Genomic DNA, 20,049 nt, shown 5'->3' with positions numbered 1-20,049 from the left:
TTTGGCTGGTATTCAAAGTATGTGGAAATCTGCTCCTCTAAAACCCAAACATATTATAAAATATTACCTTCAAATTTTATATTCAGTATCATTTTCATGTACATTTTTACATTTGGGGTATTCACTTCATAACCCATAAAGTCTTTGTATATATCCATGGATCAAAGTTTCAGTTTTGCTTTCACAAAGATTACGTTGTGTGGTTTATCAAAAGTATGAATTTCAATGTTGATACAAAAACGTACAAATATGAGCTTGCATCAATATGTTCCATACTTTCATATCTAACTACTAGCTATGGTTTGTGTCTCTCCCTCAGCCTTGGCGTTGAAACCCGATGATGCCTTGGTACACAAACGTAGGGCTGATGTACTTGGTAAACTAGGCAGACAAGATGAAGCTGTTGTAGACTACAAGAGGGCTATTGAGATACAGAGCAAAAAACATGTGTAAAAAAAAAACTATGGTTGTCAAGTGACAAATTGAGAGAGGCAAAGAGTTTTCTCTAACATTGAAACATGTAAAACTTTGTTTATTGTATTGCATCGTTATACCTTGAGATATTATATGAATGAAGTATCTGATTTCCTACTTTTTAATAAAAATGACATTTTACTGTTATATTCCATCATGGCAAAACATTTTTAATGTATGAATGAAATTTGTATGCAGTGTACAATATTGCATATAATGTACATAGGTTTGTTCATTTTGATGCACAGAATATATCAAAATGTTTATAGCAACACTGTTGAAACCAACATGACAGATGTTTGTTACAAAACAATGACTGAAACCGTCCATAATATTTCAATTGATACTGTACTTTAATGTAAATATTGTATTTCTGAAAAACCATGATAACAGTGCCCATTCAAGTGGTGTGTACATTTTGTATCTATTAAAACTAAGTATTATAAGCAAATAATTTGTGAAATAAATATTAATGCTAAACATGATTCCTGTTTCTTATTTTCTGTCTTGCATCATTTTGACTTGAATGTAAGGTTGATGTTATGATTACAGTATCAAGGTAGAAAATGAGAGATTTAACAAATCAATATCTTGGATTTCAAATATGAGAGACAGTGATGAAGGATTGAATTAATGATTGCATACCTGGTGAATATTGATCACCTGAGTAGAAATGTATCCATTCAATAACAAAGATGTGTTCTTTTCAAACTTAACATCAATAATTTAGTTTTTCAATGAAACTCTGATAATGACAGTGTCAGTCCTTCTTTGAATTTGATAAAATTACTTCCTATCTGCTTCAGGTTATGAATCGATTGATTTATCAACTTGTCACTTTAGACAATATATCATGAAAGTAATATCATAGATAACAATGACTATCTTTTAATACAGTATCACTCAATTCTGCTATCTCTCTTGACTATGTACAAACAGTCATATCTCATTATTATCATCTGTTCCCAACACAAATATTGATGAAAGAGTGTGTACATACATTAGGTACCACGTCAGTGACAACTGACATTTCTGGAATTGAGTAATATATAGGTTTGTATTGCAGGAGAGAAAACTTAAATATGAACTTTAGCAAGTTCTCAGATAAATACAAGGCTGCATGCCTAGCACAAAATGTACAAAAAGTGATGTTGGTGTTAGAGTACAGGGGCTCAGGCTTAGATATGTTTACCCAAATACACACAAAAACAAACAAACAACAACAACACAATCATACGAATACTAAGATGAATGACAGAGTACTTACAAATCAATATAAAAAATGACATGTTTCTATGCAACAAGAATATGTTTTCCTATATGTGAATTGGTAACTGTATATAGGATTAAGTCCATGGTTACCATATACAGGATTAAGTCCATGGTAACAATATATAGGATTAAGTCCATGGTAACCATATATAGGATTAAGTCCATGGTAACCATATATAGGATTAAGTCCATGGTAACCATATATAGGATTAAGTCCATGGTGACCATATATATGATTAAGTCCATGGTAACCATATATAGGATTAAGTCCATGGTAACCATATATAGGATTAAGTCCATGGTGACCATATGCAGGATTAAGTCCATGGTGACCATATATAGGATTAAGTCCATGGTAACCATATATAGGATTAAGTCCATGGTTACCATATACAGGATTAAGTCCATGGTAACCATATATAGGATTAAGTCCATGGTGACCATATATAGGATTAAGTCCATGGTAACCATATATAGGATTAAGTCCATGGTAACCATATATAGGATTAAGTCCATGGTGACCATATGCAGCATTAAGTTCATGGTGACCATATATAGGATTAAGTCCATGGTAACCATATATAGGATTAAGTCCATGGTTACCATATACAGGATTAAGTCCATGGTAACCATATATAGGATTAAGTCCATGGTGACCATATATAGGATTAAGTCCATGGTAACCATATGCAGGATTAAGTTCATGGTAACCATATATAGGATTAAGTCCATGGTGACCATATATAGGAATATGTCCATGGTAACCATATGTAGGATTAAGTCCACGGTAACCATATATAGGATTAAGTCCATGGTAACCATATATAGGATTAAGTCCATGGTAACCATATATAGGATTAAGTCAAAATAAGTGTTTGCAGCGTATTTTGAACAATGTCCAAAAAAGTGTTCGCTGCGTATTTTGAACAATGTCCAAAATAAGTGTTCGCAGCGTATTTTGAAAAATATCATGCTTACTTCAAACAGGTTTGAAACATTTTGTTTATTTACATTATCGCAATATGCAAACGCAAGTATGTACATCAACCAATACAAGGTGAATAGTTTTAGTATTATAACTACATGTCAGTTATAAGTCATATAAGTCTGTACAATTACTTTAGACATTTGATACACAATGTTTTCGCATAAGCGACTCTAAATTGTTTGTTCGTACCATAAAGGAATGGATTCATTGCAAAATTGATGTATGCTAGATATTCAAATACTACTATAACCTTGAGTGGAAATGAATGAGACATGTATATCAATTTTAACCGTTGAGACAAAGTGGTGTCCAAGTCGCTATGAATGTTGACGCAAGGACGACAGTGTTCATAATGGCTTTCAACTCCGCTTTCTTAATATTTGAAATCGTGGTGTTTTCATCCTGGTCATTAGAACACGACTGGTGATGTATTCGATTTATGTGTTTCCATACCGTCAAAAGAATCTTGGCGTTGGTGAATATCAAAATACCCAAGGGTATCCATATGCAAATTGCTATTTGTACTTTAGCAAAGGAGGGCTCGTAGTATACACAAAATGCATATACTAAGCTGTTCAACTTCATTTGTTCAAGAATAAAAGGAATAAAACATAAAAGTACACGCGGAAACGTCCAAGAAACAATAAAGAGAAATACTACCCGTTTTGTTGTCATAATAGAATTATAATGAAGTGGTGATATGATGTAAACGTATCGATCAATAGTGACTAAAAGCATTGAAATTACAGATCCCCCAGCAATCACTGTACTTGTATATACCAACAGTGTGCATGCAACGGACCCATAGAATCCTTTCAAGTTATAATACAGTAGTACCTCTTGAAATATTCCACTTATCGCAAAGGTGGCGTTGCTTACAGTAATATTCAACAAGAAGTAAGTAGCTATTCTCTGCCTCAATTCAGCACATTTGATGAATACCATGATAACACAAAATTTTTAACAAAATGTGAAAAAATGGAGAAATATACGACCCACGGTAACAGATAGTGGGTATTCAAAAAAGAAGGCCAAAAAGTACTTTTGAAACTTCAGTTGTATCATTGGTATTGTTCGCATCCATGTGGAATGCAATTTACAATCTTTCGGCCACAGAACTGATGAATGTTATAACTTCTATTAGCTAGTGATTGCAGTTAATACTGAATATTCCAGAATGTCCTTGATAAATAATCTTGCTGTAATACATAAAGGTTCCACAACCACCAAACTTTGGATGTCAACCTTTCCCTTTCCACGAATGATCGTCCCCTATAACCAGAAAAAAAATATTTATCAAGTAATGCCCATTTAGGGAGTCTTCAGTAATTACAAAAGGGGTAGAACCAGGGGAATGGGGGGGGGGGGGTCACTTTGCACAAATCGGTCCTCGGGGGAGGGTCATATTATCATATTACAGAAAATAGAAATTAGAGGAGGGCCACATTTTATTTTGACTCACTTTTTAAAACTAACTAAGTTTACATTTGTGATTTGGGCATGATCCTACCGCTGCCACCAGTTCCAAATCTACTGCTAACACATCCCACCACTGCCACCATTGTAAAGTAATATAATTATCATAAGATATCCGTGAAATGCATAGTAAATTATCAAAGATTTTAAACGCGTGCCGTAGCAGATAGTGGGTAATCAAAAAGAAGGCTACGAACTGCTTAAATGTATATTATAGGCATTGCTCACGTCTATAGATGTTTCTGTAGTTTAAGCTCTATCATCAGCACAAGTGATTGTTGGAATACTTCTGCCCGATAGTCTTTTAGTATATGATTGCTATTCCCAGCCTTTTTTCTTAACAATCTTGCTACAAGACACACATCTTCACCAAACTTTGGATGCTCACATAAAGGTTTTCCATGGCAGTGCAATGATCTTTAGACAAAACACATATTTATTAAAAGTACACATTCGGATGAGATATACCTTACGATGGATGACATCTTAGTTGGTTTCACTCCGATCATTATTTTACTATTTTGTTTTGAAGGTTTACATCGCCTTCTCTGTAAGTGACCATATGGGGAGTACGTTGATTTTAGGGTGACTGTATCGATTAACATTTAACTATGCAATTTCGCTAGTAGTTCAGGATCTGTTTGTACTAGGCAGCAACACTCTTTCATGGAAATGTTCAATTCCCCAAGTGCTTGCAAGTCAGACACTTTAATAGTTATTTCTTCTTTATAATGGGCGGAGGGGGGGGGGCAACAGACATGTGACTCGTTCGAAGATTGCAATAATTACACGTGATAGGGCGAAAAGCTAGTGCATCTGTAATTTGTACTTTGTAATCTGTAATTAGTGTACGTTTCTTTATTATTGATTTTATTTACCTTGGAGGGACAGCAAGGAACACCACAACGCATGAATAAGATGTTCGAATGTCTAGATACAGTGTGTTATAATTTGGCAGTTAATCGATTTGGAAATATTAATACTTGTAATTTCCTCACTGATTTCAATGTATCTTCCCTGAAATCCTTTTAAAATATTTTATAATGAATGCTATTTAATAAAAAAGCTATTATTCTTTTGGACGAAATGGGAACGAATTCAGATGCCGCAAGATGTAGTTTTACAAGCCAGTCTTTGTATTGAAATTATGACAATGGCGATTTTATGACATGAATTTGTAATATCCTATTGATAAGGTAACACAATGTCGGAAACACGACATTTAAGATCACTGTATATTTACCAAATTTTGAAGTAATATGCCAGGGAAAGGAAGAAGACTCAATTTTTCTTTCCAGGTGTTGTATACATATCTTTTAGCTTTAATGACAACAATGGTGTTAGTTTACGGTGCTAAAAGCCATAATGAATACCCGGATGCGGCCTATGTATAGGCCGTAACGTCATTTTATACTTTCTCAACTCCCTGGGGAGCATACAAGCCATTGCTGCCTCCGTAAGTCCTTTGGATTTTAGCATTGACATAGCAACCCCGCACTAAGCAATATTGTACCCACACCTCTATCTTATTTCTTCTGGCAGACATCATAGAGACAGGGAAATCTCAACTGTGTAGAGGGTTTTGTAAAACATTTTTGACATTTGCGAAGTGTAAAATTTCGGCCACTGATGAGTTTCTGATATCCACTTTCATCTGTTCAGATATTATGGATTTATTGTATAAAGAGATAGTAACTTCACAAATGTGTTGACAGACTTTCTTTAAAAACAAGCAGCTTATTTGCAACAAAGCTAAGGGAAATATATGCACCTTTTATGACTTCGAGCGCTTCTTAGGGAAGGCACCCATTGGCGACCCAACAAAATTTTCAAATGGAGGGTAGATGAACGGACCAGCTTTACGACCCTTCCTAATCTCATTCATCAAATACTTTTCAACTGCCTCGTGGTATTTGAGAGAAGAAGGCCAATTGGTACATATACGACTGACCCTTTGGCCCTTAAAACCTATATTAACACCATATGAAATATTATGTAACAATCTATTTACAAACTCTCTATTCGGGTGAGAAGAAAGATATTTTTCCCACACATCGGAATTGAAAGGAGATTTAGCTGCTACATTTACATGTATTCGCGGGTTCAGGACCTCGACATCGTTTACATACATGTGCTCGTTTACATTTGTCATATCGACAATTGCCAGATTGGAACAAATTGCAACCTTCTTTTCCGTCATGAACCCATTTCTCATACTTTTTTGATATCTTCGTTTCCTTCTTATTCTCCGCCAACGAATATTCCGGCGGAAATGGACAATCTCTTACTCTATGATCGAAACTACCACATCTAAAACACTTTCTATTGCTTGATTTAACCGTGGAAGAATCAAACGTGGTTACAAAGAGATCAATATCAATAGAACTGAAACGCAACTGACGATTGTTGGCAAGTTTGTAGCGAAATTTAACATCATAGCTATACACTGAATACCATGAATACTTCTTATTACAGTCTTGTATCAATTGTCTATAGGATAATAAATCATTGTAAGGTACCAAATGTTCAGCTACAAGAATGCTTTCATAAATGTTCCATGCTGACAGCCAGTCATCAAAATTGTCTATTGTTCTTCTCCTTCTTCGCGGTCGTATGATAAACTCGCCATGCTCTACCGTTACATCATTGTCACTGAATTCATGGTTCGTTTGAAACGATATCAGATCTGCTAAGTCTATGAACTCACCACTTTTAGCTGCTCGTAAAGTCTTTTCTTGGACAGGGAAAGAGGTATTCCGAATTCCCGCCGTTGCTCCAAGCGAAGCAGTCTTTGAAGAAACATGAAAAGCAGAAGCAGATATGCCTTCATCACATTCATGCTTTAGTCGTCGCTCTCGCGCGTCATTGTCCCTTATTAGCTTCTCCTGTGTATCCTTATCCCTCTCATATTTTGTCAACCGCTCTTGCATAGTCAACTGAGCCTCAGACATGCCATTAACAGTCATTGTCAGGTGCTCAACACGACGTGAAAGTTCACCAACAGCTCGCATCAATACATCTCTATCAGTATCGTTGTTCTCAATCGTCTCTCCACCAACCGCTCCTTCGTTTATACCGTTTTCCTGTTTTACACCAATACAATATCTACTCCAAACTTGGAGGCTTCTCCAGTTGGACCATCATGTCCTTTGACTGGTCTCTTGCAAGTCTTGCATTGAGGAGGTTTTCGCTTATCACCATCGAACTCCATTTTCGAAAACCGCAATTTCACAAAATGACACACGAGGAGCAAAATTCAGAATGGCAACGAGAGTCTCTGACGTTGAGGCATCCTTATATACAGGTCCCCTATGCTAATTGAGACGACCACCTGTTAACCTTTACGTAATGTTAATACATTTAAATATAATTAAAATACCATCAAACACAAACGTTCTATAAGTAGTACGTATACACCTATGATATTTAATTTGTTAGTGGTGGCATTTTTTGTTCACGTAAAGAAAAATAGTCATTATCATTCAAGTGTATTCAATTTGTCACTCTACTCCATGACGAAGTGATTTACAATTTAAGGCTTTCGTTAATTGTAGGTTATTTCTTCATAGCAGAACATTTTATATTTATATTTACAATTTTTGTTCAAATGTATACCTTCCAACTACTTTTCAAAGTGTTCTCAGTTACTATTCCTTGTACAGGAAGTGCAAGCTAATACTTTCTTATATGCTACGAGGAAATCCCTGTTCATGGCATACAAAAATGGATTGATAGCAGAATTGCAATAAAGTAAACCAGAGGTAACAAATGAGATAGACGAACTGGAATACTGAATGCCCTGAAATGACAATGATGTCACCACTGAATACGGCGTCCACATAATAAGAAACGTCAATGCTAACACTGTAGAGTTAACAAGTGCTTTGAATTCTACCCTACTCATGTCTTGATGATTAGAATGATGACCATCTTCAAATCCACCAATGTTTACACTTCTGGTTTGTACACGTATTTGTTGAATCTGTTTACGAACAATAAGGAATATTCTACAGTTTATAAAGATAAGTGCTACAAGAATAAGAATTACGAAAGAAGTCAAAAGATGGCCATAGTGTGGTGGTGTAAATGTACAGAAATTGTCAACCTGGTTTAGCAATAGTCCGCCAATATACGGAATAACAACTACAACAAGACAAGGGATAATCCAAGATATAAAGATGGCACATGCAACACGTGACTTTGTGACATACAACGGATAATGCAAGGGCCAAGTAATAAAGATATATCGGTCTAAGCTAACCAGCAGGACAGAAAGCATTGAAGTGTACAGAAATACAAGAACGATTCGACATAACAAACCTGGATGCACACCGAAAATCCCAAAGAGAACAAATGGATAAGACACAGTAGTAACAAATCCAAAACAGAAGTCGGTAACAGAAAGATTAAGTATTAAATAGTTTGCCATTCTATTTCTTAGGTTTTTACACTTTGTAAATGTTACGATTACTAGCAAATTACCACACATAACAATTACACATAATGGATACACTAACACCGTCCAAACAAGTACTGCTGTGGGAATCCCTAAGTTTATAATATGGCCTCCAGTATTATTAGTTAAGTTCATTAACATTTTCAAGTTTGTAGACGTTGTACCTTTTCAACGCGTCTGAAACATACTGTTATCTGTAAGAATGATTTGTATGCACTAACAGTTCAATCCAAAATAGAACAAACTATATTTAAAACAGTTCAAAAATAATTTTAGTTTTTTTCAGTGTGCTAAGAGAGTAACAGTTCGTCCCATGATATGATCATATAAAGTCAAGTTGCTGTCAGCACATAGGCAATTCCAATGATTAAGTTTGGGTCATGTCATGTGTAAAACTCTCCGTCATCAACAGTGAATTTCCATGACAACGTTGTACTTGATGCAATGAAACATACGGTTCTTGGCTTCAATGTCAGTAATTGGACACAGTTCTCTATTTGTAATGCAGACTGTTATGGTGACTTGATTAAAGTGCCAGATTGGTAATGCGAGGGACTTGGCTAGAGTGTAAAGTTTATCCTTGAGTAATATGCTATCTTCTGCTGTTGATGATATTTGTGGTATTGATCGAAGACATAACGAGTGGCAACAATAGCGAGTTGGTAATGAAAGGGCTAAAATTCCATGGAAAATCGGTAGGAAATGTGTTTACATTATTGGTGGTGTTCATATCCTTATCATATTTGTAGCCTATAGTTCGCGATTTGTCATGAATAATTCTTGTGTCAGATATTGTTTATAGTTTGTGCTTCTTTTGTTCTCAACCGTCTTTGAAAAATATCTTGTTGCAAGAATTATCCCCAGTCAGTAAACTTCGGATACGAAGCTTGTCTTTGACCTGAGCAGCTGCATGATTTTCACCTGTAGATAAAAAATATTTCTGTAAACATCCATTCCAGCTTCAGATGGTTTTTACCTCGGACAATCCTTTTGATAATGTTCTGAGGATTTTGGTACAATAGTGATTTTTCGTGTTTACACACGGAGTTTATGTCTTCTCTGTGCAAATGTAAGCCGTGCATATGTTGACAGTGGAGTGACTGTATCGTTCCACGTATACCATGCAGTCATGATGTAATATATGGCTTACCTCTCGTCCAAGAATGATAGTATTTCTTGAACAACACAAACTTCTCCAGTAGGTCAGGATATGTGTTTTGTCGGGCAACCTCAGTACTCCATGGGAAGGCCTAATTCCCTAAGTTCATGCAAGTCAGGTATCATAGTTAACGTTACTGATCACTTTAATTTGATGAAACGCTAAACATCTGATCTGTTTGAAGATTAGAGTAAACGTGGAAGATTGGCATGGAAACAGGCTTTTTAAGTAATTGTCTTTACAGAACACACGAATCATGACATATTTGAACGTATAGATGCAATGTGATAATTGGACAGTTGATTGATTGATTCGTAAATGTACTACTTTCTCTTTTCTCACGGATTTCTATGTATCTTCCCCGAGGTCTGACATCACTTTGATATTTAATATTGTTATTCCATAATGAACATGTTCTTATTGATATTTAATACACCAAGAATGAATTATTTGTGTCCGGTGACCTAATTTTGCGGTTCGTTCATTGTGTTTAATTGATTGATAACATTGACGATTTTATAATAGCAAGTAATTTAACTGTCATATTATTGATACGTTACAGAATTGACAAAAATAAGACATTATGGATCAAATTTATGTATCCTTATAAACTATGTACTACTGTGTCATTGGAAACGATTATGATTTACGCACATGTCGTAATTCTATGATAACAATAATGTTAGTTTTATATACAGTGCATTTTCCATACACTTTGCTCAAAACGCTTTACAAATATTACTCCCGGACCCTGGATCTGCTTTTTAACTCCCTTGAGAACACACAGTCCATTAGAACCTTTATCATAAGATAAAAGCGTTCACTCACAGCAACCTCTATCCATAGCAGGTCTACGATTATGCAGTTGGGTTCACTGGGGGGCAAAATCATAGTTAATTTCTTGCCCAATGACTTGGTCATTCAAGAGCATACACCTGCGGCAAGAAGTGAACTGGTAACTTGCACTCAGCTCTAACCACTCGATCATTATAGACGTTAGTCAGGAAATGGACAGTCTTATCTACTCGCCATATACATCATTAATCCACTAATGAACACGTAATTGTGACAACCAAAGAACAGCACACATGACAGCCAAACTACTGAAATACAACAGAGACATATTTGGATAATACTATACTTTTATTATACATTTTAACAACACAGAACAGTTCAACACAATATAAAGGGTTTTCTTTGTTAGATGGTAAAAAGATATCCATAAGATAAAGACGTAAATGTTTTTAGTATACCATGACATAACGTCAAAGGTGATATTTTCCTTTCAAATGTAGTCATTAATCAATTGCCGACTTGCATGGCTATAATCCGATGTGGTAGATATAATAAGTAACATAGCATACAAATATAAAGATATATGAAATAATCATGAAATTATTCAATAGTTCATTAAAATGTAATAATATTCATTTCATGTACTCGTCTCTCAAGGTTACAACTTTATGTTTCTTCATTATCTAGTATTAAGTATGTCATTTATATTCTTTACAATTTCAGTCCACATATTCATTCCAACTACATTAATTAATACAGTATTTGCGGTTACTGTCGGTTATTGGGTACAAAGTTCAAACCAAGACTTATATGCCATGCGGAAATCCCGGTTCATGGCATACAAAAATGGATTGATGGCGGAATTGCTGTAAACCAAACCAGCACTAACAAATTGTAGATAAGAATTCTGATGTTGAATATCATGAAATGACAATAATAAAAGCAATGAATAAGGTGTCCACATAATGAGAAACGTCAATGCTAAGACTGCAGAGTTAACAAGTGCTTTGAATTCTACTCTAATCATGTCTGGATGACTAGAATGATGACCATCTTCAGACCCACCAATATTTACACTTTTTGTTTGTACACGTATTTGTTGAATCTGTTTACGAACTATGAGGAATATTCGACAGTTTATAAAAATCAGTGCTACAAGAATAAGAATAACAATAGAGGTTAACAGAAAGCTGTAGTAGGGTGGTGTAAAAATACAAAGATGGTCATTCAAATGTACAAATAATCCACTTACATGTGGAATAACAACAATTATGAGAAAAGGGATAATCCAAGACATGATAATGGCACATATAACACGTGGTTTTGTGACATACAACGGATAATGCAAGGGCCACGTGATAAAGATATATCGGTCTACACTAACCAGTAAGATAGAAAGCATTGAAGTATACATAAATATAAAGTTTAGTACAGTAACGATTCGACATTGCAAGTTACCATAAAAACCATTTTCATTGATTAGAAGTGAAAAATTCATTAAATTAAGCAATCCAAAACAGAAGTCGGTAACAGAAAGATTAAGAATGAAATAATTTGCCAATCTATTTCTTAGTTCTGTAGATTTTTTAAATGTTACAATTACAAGTAAATTACCTAGAATAATGATTGTACAGATTAGATATGCTACCCCAATCCACACAAGTATTGACGTAGGAATCACTATGATATTACCACCCGTTTTGTTAGTTAAGTTACCAAACATTTTCAAAGATATTTCCCTTCAACCAGCTTTGAACGTATGGGAAGGTATGTAGTTGGCTGATGGACGTGTTTGTTGGTAAAGTTGATGACTGTAGTGTGTTTGAATGTCTGTTGTATCAGCAAGGATGTAAGTGTTGGTTTGTAAGGGTAATAATGAATGCAGGAATGTCTGTTGCAGTTGTCTTCCTCTCCACTTGGATATCTTCAGTTGCAAGGCGAATCCATGACATACCAAAAAAGAAAAGAAAAGAAAAAAGTGTTAGTCTTTGTTTATTTCAATAAAAGTTGAAACAATTATATGAAAATTGTAAGAATTTGACATCCAACCAATTTCTAATCAAACTAAATTGTGTATGTGTGCATCATTTTAAATGTATGTATGTATGTATGTATGTATGTATGTATGTATGTATGTATGTACGTACGTACGTGTGTGTGTATGTGTGTGTGTGTGTGTGTGTGTGAGTATGTATGTATGTTTATTTGAGTGATTTTGGTCATTGAACCTTTAGGGCACAACGACCTATCTGTGTAATTACATATAGTAATGGAAACTCACTCTTTCAAAGATAATAAATGGCTTTATCAGATTTGAGAACAACTTTTTCAGTTAAAAACAAATTTTGGTTGATATGATATTGTTTGCAAAATATTGGTGACAATGTAGAAAAATAATGTACAGTGAAAGTTGGTCGTGTATTGCACTATACCTAAAGGAGATTCAATCATGATGTCTGAGAATGCATCAGATTTGCAGTACACTCATTTAAAGTTGAAACATGAAGAAGAAAAATTAAGTGTTGTACATAAAATTTATTGTTTAAAGTTAATTTTTAACATATATTACCAGTTATGAATATGAGATCACGATTTCAGATATGGGAAAGAAGTAGATCGGGGATGGCAGGGCAATGGTATATGTAATCACCACAATATGATGTGCATAAACATTACAAATAGTGCATGGTAGGCCAAAAGTTGATAGCCTTGCTTACAACAATAGTCAAAAGCGTGTCCTACCTGTTATAAAATTTATGTAAGCTGTTGGTTTTTCCGATTTAGGACATGTAACTGCAGTGGCTTGGTGACTGTAAAAAAGTGGACACAGACACTTATGTATGTTATTTAAATATTGGTAATTTCCAATACTCAGAATGTGAGATGGCGTAGCTTGTGGTGTACAACATTTCTAGCAAAGTACCTGTCCGTATATATAGTACACGTTTTTTGGACACATCTGGTTCTGGTAATCAGACCCAACTTATGCTACCTCTACCAACTATTAGCATATTGAGGGTAATTGAAGACTTGCTTACTAAATTTTTGATCTGGGTGACAAGCTCAGTGTGGACTTCGGAAAGCAAAGGACAACAACTGTTCTTCTTTATCACACGTAACGTTACTGTTATTCGTCATGTAAAAGGAAATTTGGAAAATAATGAACTTACTTTGATTTTAGTACCCATTTTCTGCCACGCCAACCTTTAAATGACAATTCCTCCCTTTACTTGACCAACAGAGTGATCTTCATCCGTCTGAAATAAATCTATAGTGATGATGATGATGATGATGATGATGATGATGATGATGATGATGATGATGATGATGATGATGATGATGATGAAAAATATGTTCATCTGAAGTATAACCTAACATATGGAGAACATCTTTATAGGCTTTACCTCAGAAACACCGAGATTATATGTGCAACAGTGAGTCTTTTTTGCGTTTAAGCCATGGCGTTATGACTTTAGTGTGCAAATATAACACGTGTATATATCGATTTTCGGGTGACTATATTGTTCTATTTTTACCATGCAGGAATATGAATTAATTATACATCCCCCTTTTATGATGGCTTACCTCGTCAAAGAGTGACGGTGCCTTGAGGACCAAGCTAATTCGCGAGTAGTTTAGGGTATGTTTTGAGCCCGGCAGTTTTAGTAATCAAAGTAAATATTTAATTCCATCCCTACATATCAGCTAGTCAAATATCTCTATAGTTACCGGTTGCTTTATTTGGTGATACATCAGATATTTGATCTATTTGAAGATTAGATGTGGCAGTACGACATGCAAATATTCTTTTAATTAGTTTTAGGAAAACACGAATAATGACATGTTTGAATGTATAGATTTAGAACATTTATTTGACAGTTGATTGACTGGTAAATGTACTACTTTCACTTTTATCTCTGATTTATATGTCTCCTCCCCAATGTCAGGAGTTTGTTTGATATTTAATACTTTTGTTATTTGACAATGAATGTGTTCACAAATCTGTTGTTTAACACAATGGGAAAAAAGTCTTGTGCCCAGAGACATAATGCCGTAAGTCGCCCAGTATCGAATTTATTTTCGCTATCATATTGATAAGTTACAGAGTTGTGAAGCAAGACATTAAAAACACCAGTTTTACGCATTTTGTTACTTTATAAACTATGTAGTAATATGTTAGGGATATGATTATGCTTTTTAGACATGTCATAACATTGTTTGTTTTCATATATAACACCTTTTCCATACGCTGTATTCAAAACACATACTATTTTCCCTCATACATACCTATAACACATGACAGCCCTTTATACTCAAATCTCAAAAGATCATGCAAACTATATTGCAGTCTCTGAAAGTGAATACATATTTTATTTACATAATAGCAATCTCCATCTTCCTACATTATATAACTGGGTTGGCTGGAACAAAGTCGTGGTCCAATGCTTGCACAAAGACATGGGCACTCAAGATCAAACGTCAATGGCGAGGAGTGAACTGCCACTTGCAGAGTCAGCTCTAAATATTCTACTGATACGACTAAAGTCATCAGTCATTGTCTACGCAGCATATACGTCAACAAGCCATTGATGTGATAGTGACAACGAAAAGTGAAAAGCAGATATGAAAACCAAACTACTCAAATATAGCAATACTGAAATAGAAACATATTTTTGATAATATCGAACTTTTATTATACATTGTATGAATATTGAACAATTCAGAACAATATAAGAACAGTTCATCCTTTATTAGAAAGAAAAAAATATCGTTGACTGACTGACACAATGTGATTACAATAGTATACCTGTGAGTTATGGGTTGTAGAATTTCACAAATTGATATTTAATCAACGAATTGGTGCACTTATGCAGCTAACCTTCCACTCTAAGGATATAGAGATATATGGAACACTTATCACTTATGTAGAGATATTGTGAAAAATTATTGAATAATTAGTTCATTAAAATGTCATCATTTTGGCATTCGATTTTCGTGGTGAATGAATTCTCGGTGCCTGCAATAGAATTCTACCACCTAGACTTGTCATAAAAAATAATGACTATTCGATTGCTTGGTCGATGCCATAACCTCCGCTCCACATGCTCCATGCGCTATGCATTATTATAACACACTGCGTACTCACCTCGCGGTCATGATTGGTCAATGCGATATCACATGTTAAGGACCATTCTCATGCTGTTCCCGGATAAATGACGTACCAGGCACTAATCGACGGAGCTAGTCCCTAGGGACTAGTTACATCGATTAGTGCCTCATGATGACGTCATCTATGCGCGGGAATACACACGACATTTTCAAAGAACAACAAATTTTGTAGACATGTCTGGCTCGGCTGCAACTACGACCGCAAGCAGCGGCCAAAGCAATGAATTTTTTGCTCGATTCGTCAAAATTTCGAAAGAAGAGCTGGCCAACATCGTCTCTGAGAAAAACTCTAAAAAACAAATGCAGTAATCACGGGGATGGAACGAGACTGCTCTGGTGTGATTGGCTAGTCCCTCGGGAACAAACATACGCTACCGCCCTTATTGTCAGTCAACATGTGTACACTATATAGGAATGTTTGAGAATAATTCGACCGTCTAGTTCTACTTTGAACATCTAGCATGAGGTAATTTTGTAAAATTGCTATTTTAGGTACCGAGAATTGCTTCATTTTTAAGCTTACAATAACATTCTGTTTATTCTTCCTTTAGGATTACTATTCTTTTGTTTAGTTTACAATTTCTGTTCAAATTTATTCCTTCCGAATACTTTTTACGATATTTTCAGTTACCGTTTGTTGCTACAAAAGTACAAACTAAAACTTTTTTGTATACCATGCGGAAATCCCGGTTCATGGCATATAAAAATGGATTGATAGCGGAATTGCTATAAACCAAAGCAACACTGGCCAATCCTAGATAAGAAATTTGATATTCGATGCCATTATATAACAATACTAGCACCACTGAATACGGTATCCACATGATAAGAAACGTCAATGCTAACACTGTAGAGTTAACAAGTGCTTTGAATTCTACCTTACTCATGTCTGTATGATTAGAATGCTGACCATCTTCAGACCCACCACTGTTTACACTTCTTGTTTGTACACGTATTTGTTGAATCTGTTTACGAACTATGAGGAATATTCTACAGTTTATAAATATAAGTACTACAAGAATAAGAATAATGACAAAAGTTAACAGATAGTTGTAGTGGGGTGGTGTAACAAAACAATGATTGTCTATCAAAGGTACAAATAATCCACTTACATATGGAAACACAACAATTATAAGAAAAGGGGTAATCCAAGCCATGAAGATGGCACAGATAACACGTGATTTTGTGACATACAACGGATAATGCAAGGGCCAAGTAACAAAGATATACCGGTCTACACTAACCAGTAAGATAGAAAGCATTGAGGTATACATTAATATAAAGTTTAGTACAACAACGATTCGACATTGCAAGTTATCATACACATCAATACCATAGAGTAGAAATAACAAATGTATTAAGTTAAGCAATCCAAAACAGAAGTCGGTAACAGAGAGATTGAATATGAAGTAATTTGCCAATCTATTTCTTAGTTCTGTAGTTTTTTGAAATGTTACAATAACCAGTAAACTACCAAGAATAATGATAATACATATCAAACATACTAGCACACTCCATACAAGAGGAATCCCTGTGATATCACCATTCGTTTTGTTAGTTAAGTTACCGAACATTTTCAAAGATACTATATCTCCCTTCAACCTGCTGCGTTGAACGTATGGGAAGGTATGTAATTGGCCAATGGATGGGCATAAAACTTAGTAAATGAATTACGCTAGAAAAACTATAAAAACGTAGGTAATATGTAACAGTAACAATTCGTCCTTAGATATTGCAAAATCCAAGTTACTACCAGTAAACTAGATACCCTTGGAAATGATACAGTTCGGGTCTTCACTTACGCCACTATTAGTCATCATCAGTTTTTCATTTCCAGACGATGACACGACGCAAGATAGGCTGCAAGGTCCAGTGTCAGTAATTGGATACAATTATATTTTGTATATGCAGGCAATTATGTATCAGATTCTGAAAACGTGTGACTTTAGGTTGTGAAGTTTATACCATCCTTGAGTTGTATTTCCTAACGCTGCTGCAGTTGAAATCACTTGTTGCTGTCGAAGTTAGTGATGATGCGCGAAGACATGACAAATCGCAACGGCTAGACATAGTTGGGAAATGTTTTTGTACTATTCACTGGTGTTGTTCACATCCATGCCGCCTGTTGTAAGCAATATATTGTCAGCAATATTATTGGGTGTATTTCTTCTTTGCTAGATAGTTAATAGTCTGAGCTTATTATTCTCGATCATCTGAGATAAATAGTCTTCTTATGCTACCAATTTTCCTCCACACCAACCTTTCAATTACAGCTGAATGATCCCTCATCCGTCTGAACAATGATGATACGATGATGATGATGCTGATGATGATGATGATGATGATGATGATGATGATGATGATGAAAAATATATTCAGTTGAGGTATAACGTAAGATGGATAACAGTTTTGTAGGATTTACCTCAGACACTCATAGCTTTTATGCGCAATAGTGAGTCTGTTTGGCGTTTAAGCAATGGAGTTTATGACTTCAGTATGCGATATATAACATGTGTACATAATGATATTCGGGTGAATGAGGGTATCATTACTATAAACCTTAACTATTATAGTGGCTTACCTCATCAAAGAGTGATAGTGCTTCTAGGATGAAGCTAATTTCGTAGGATATGTTTGAGCCCGGCAGTTTTATTCCTGAACGCAAATTAAATATTCCCTACATATTAGCAAGTCAAATATCTCTATAGTTACCGGTTGCTTTATTAGGTGATACATCAGATATTTGATCTATTTAAAGATTAGGTGTGGCAGTATGACATGCAAGTATTCCTTTAATTAGTTTTAGGAAAACACGAATAATGACACGTTTGAATGTGTAGATGTAGAAGTGTCATTTGACAGTTGATTGACTGGTAAATAAAATGCACAGTTGTCACTTTTCTCTCCGCTGTCTATGTATCTTCCCCGATGTCAGAGGTTGCTTTGATATTTAATACTTTTGTTATTTCACAATGAATGTGTTCATACATTTGCTGTTTAACACAATGGGAACAAATTCTTGTGCCCGGAGACATAATGCCGTACGTTATATATTGAATAGCAACGATTTTATAACAGCAATTGATGTGGCTGTCATATTGATAAGTTACAGTGTTGAGAAATCATGACACTAAAGTATCAGTTTACGCATGTTGTACTTTATAAACTATGTAATAATATGTTAGGGATATGATTATGCTTTTTTAGACATGTCATAACATTGTTTGTTTTCATATATATCACCTTTTCCATACGCTGTATTCAAAACACTTTATACTGTTATCCCTCATACATACCTATAACCACAGACAACTAAGAGACAGATTGGTAATGGCTATTGTTCGAGGTGTTAATCTGGGGATTAACAGCTCAATCCTTGCCTAGGGTATGCTACAAGGGTCTCTAGCACTTTCAACGTTACACCGAAAGCTACCGAAGTCCCTCTTTGGGTACTATCAGTGTTTTGTTGTTTAAACAGCACCGCGTCACCGGGTGAGAGTCAAAGGCCCGCTCGCAGTATTTTCAACCGGAAGCTGACAATTTCTGCAGAAAGAGCTTGAAAATCGAGCGAGATTTAGCTGAGTTATTGCCACTTGCTTGTTTGAGATGGTCAAAATCATAAATATATAATGAACACATTGGATTTAAAAATGCAAAAATATGGAATTTGTTACACATTGTACGACAAATTCTGGCGATAAGGCAAGTTGTGTTCTATGGTGCTATAATAAGTTACACTCAGGGATTTTCGTCCTACCCACTGGGATTTTTGACAGAAAAGTACATACTTTATTCAATAGTCGTAACATTTCTGACGTTTACATGAGGGTCTATGTATTCATCACCCAGGTCAAAATGAACACACAGGCTGTTAATGGGTTCCCCGATCAATTTACCGGAGCAGACTTCCCACTGACCCCACAGTGGTACAAGTGTGGCCATGATCAAAGTGAAACTGTACAACGGAAAACATATAAAATGATTTGAAAATGATGTTTAACTAATAAAGAAGACAAGCTAGCTTCACATCATAAAATATCTTCAGTATGATTGTAATTTTTCTTGGAAAACAATGTGTCATCTTATTGTATGTTTGGCTTTCCAGCATGGTACTGAGAGTCGATTGTTTTTATTTTCAGTCATAACATGCATGTGCATGTACCCCTGTCGCAATCAACGTAAAAAGACACGACACTAACTTTTATTGCAACAGTGTTGTGTCTACTGTGACCTGGAAAATTTCCTGCATCATGCCAATCA

At 35.2% G+C, this 20,049-nt stretch overlaps 1 protein-coding gene and 1 long non-coding RNA gene across 2 annotated transcripts in view; one reads left to right on the top strand and one right to left on the bottom strand.

Moving 5' to 3' along the window:
- LOC144438458 (uncharacterized) overlaps positions 1 to 916 on the top strand; it is a 59,883-nt gene extending 58,967 nt beyond the window's left edge. The window contains exon 52 of the mRNA XM_078127487.1: positions 320 to 916. Within this exon, the coding sequence (XP_077983613.1) occupies positions 320 to 453 (134 nt within the window). The 3' untranslated portion in view covers positions 454 to 916. The remainder of the gene's footprint in view (positions 1 to 319) is intronic.
- Positions 917 to 11,928: 11,012 nt separating this feature from the next.
- Positions 11,929 to 18,388, bottom strand: LOC144438407 (uncharacterized). The gene is made up of 4 exons (XR_013481057.1): positions 18,371 to 18,388; positions 13,791 to 13,888; positions 13,363 to 13,430; positions 11,929 to 12,544 (listed from the first exon to the last, which is right to left on the bottom strand). It is a non-coding gene; the product is annotated as an uncharacterized LOC144438407 (long non-coding RNA).
- Between the last annotated feature and the right edge of the window lie 1,661 nt (positions 18,389 to 20,049).

The sequence above is a fragment of the Glandiceps talaboti genome, chromosome 8 (assembly GCF_964340395.1).
Source record: "Glandiceps talaboti chromosome 8, keGlaTala1.1, whole genome shotgun sequence".
NCBI classification, from domain to species: Eukaryota; Metazoa; Hemichordata; class Enteropneusta; family Spengelidae; genus Glandiceps; species Glandiceps talaboti.
This window is presented reverse-complemented; position numbering and strand designations above follow the sequence as displayed.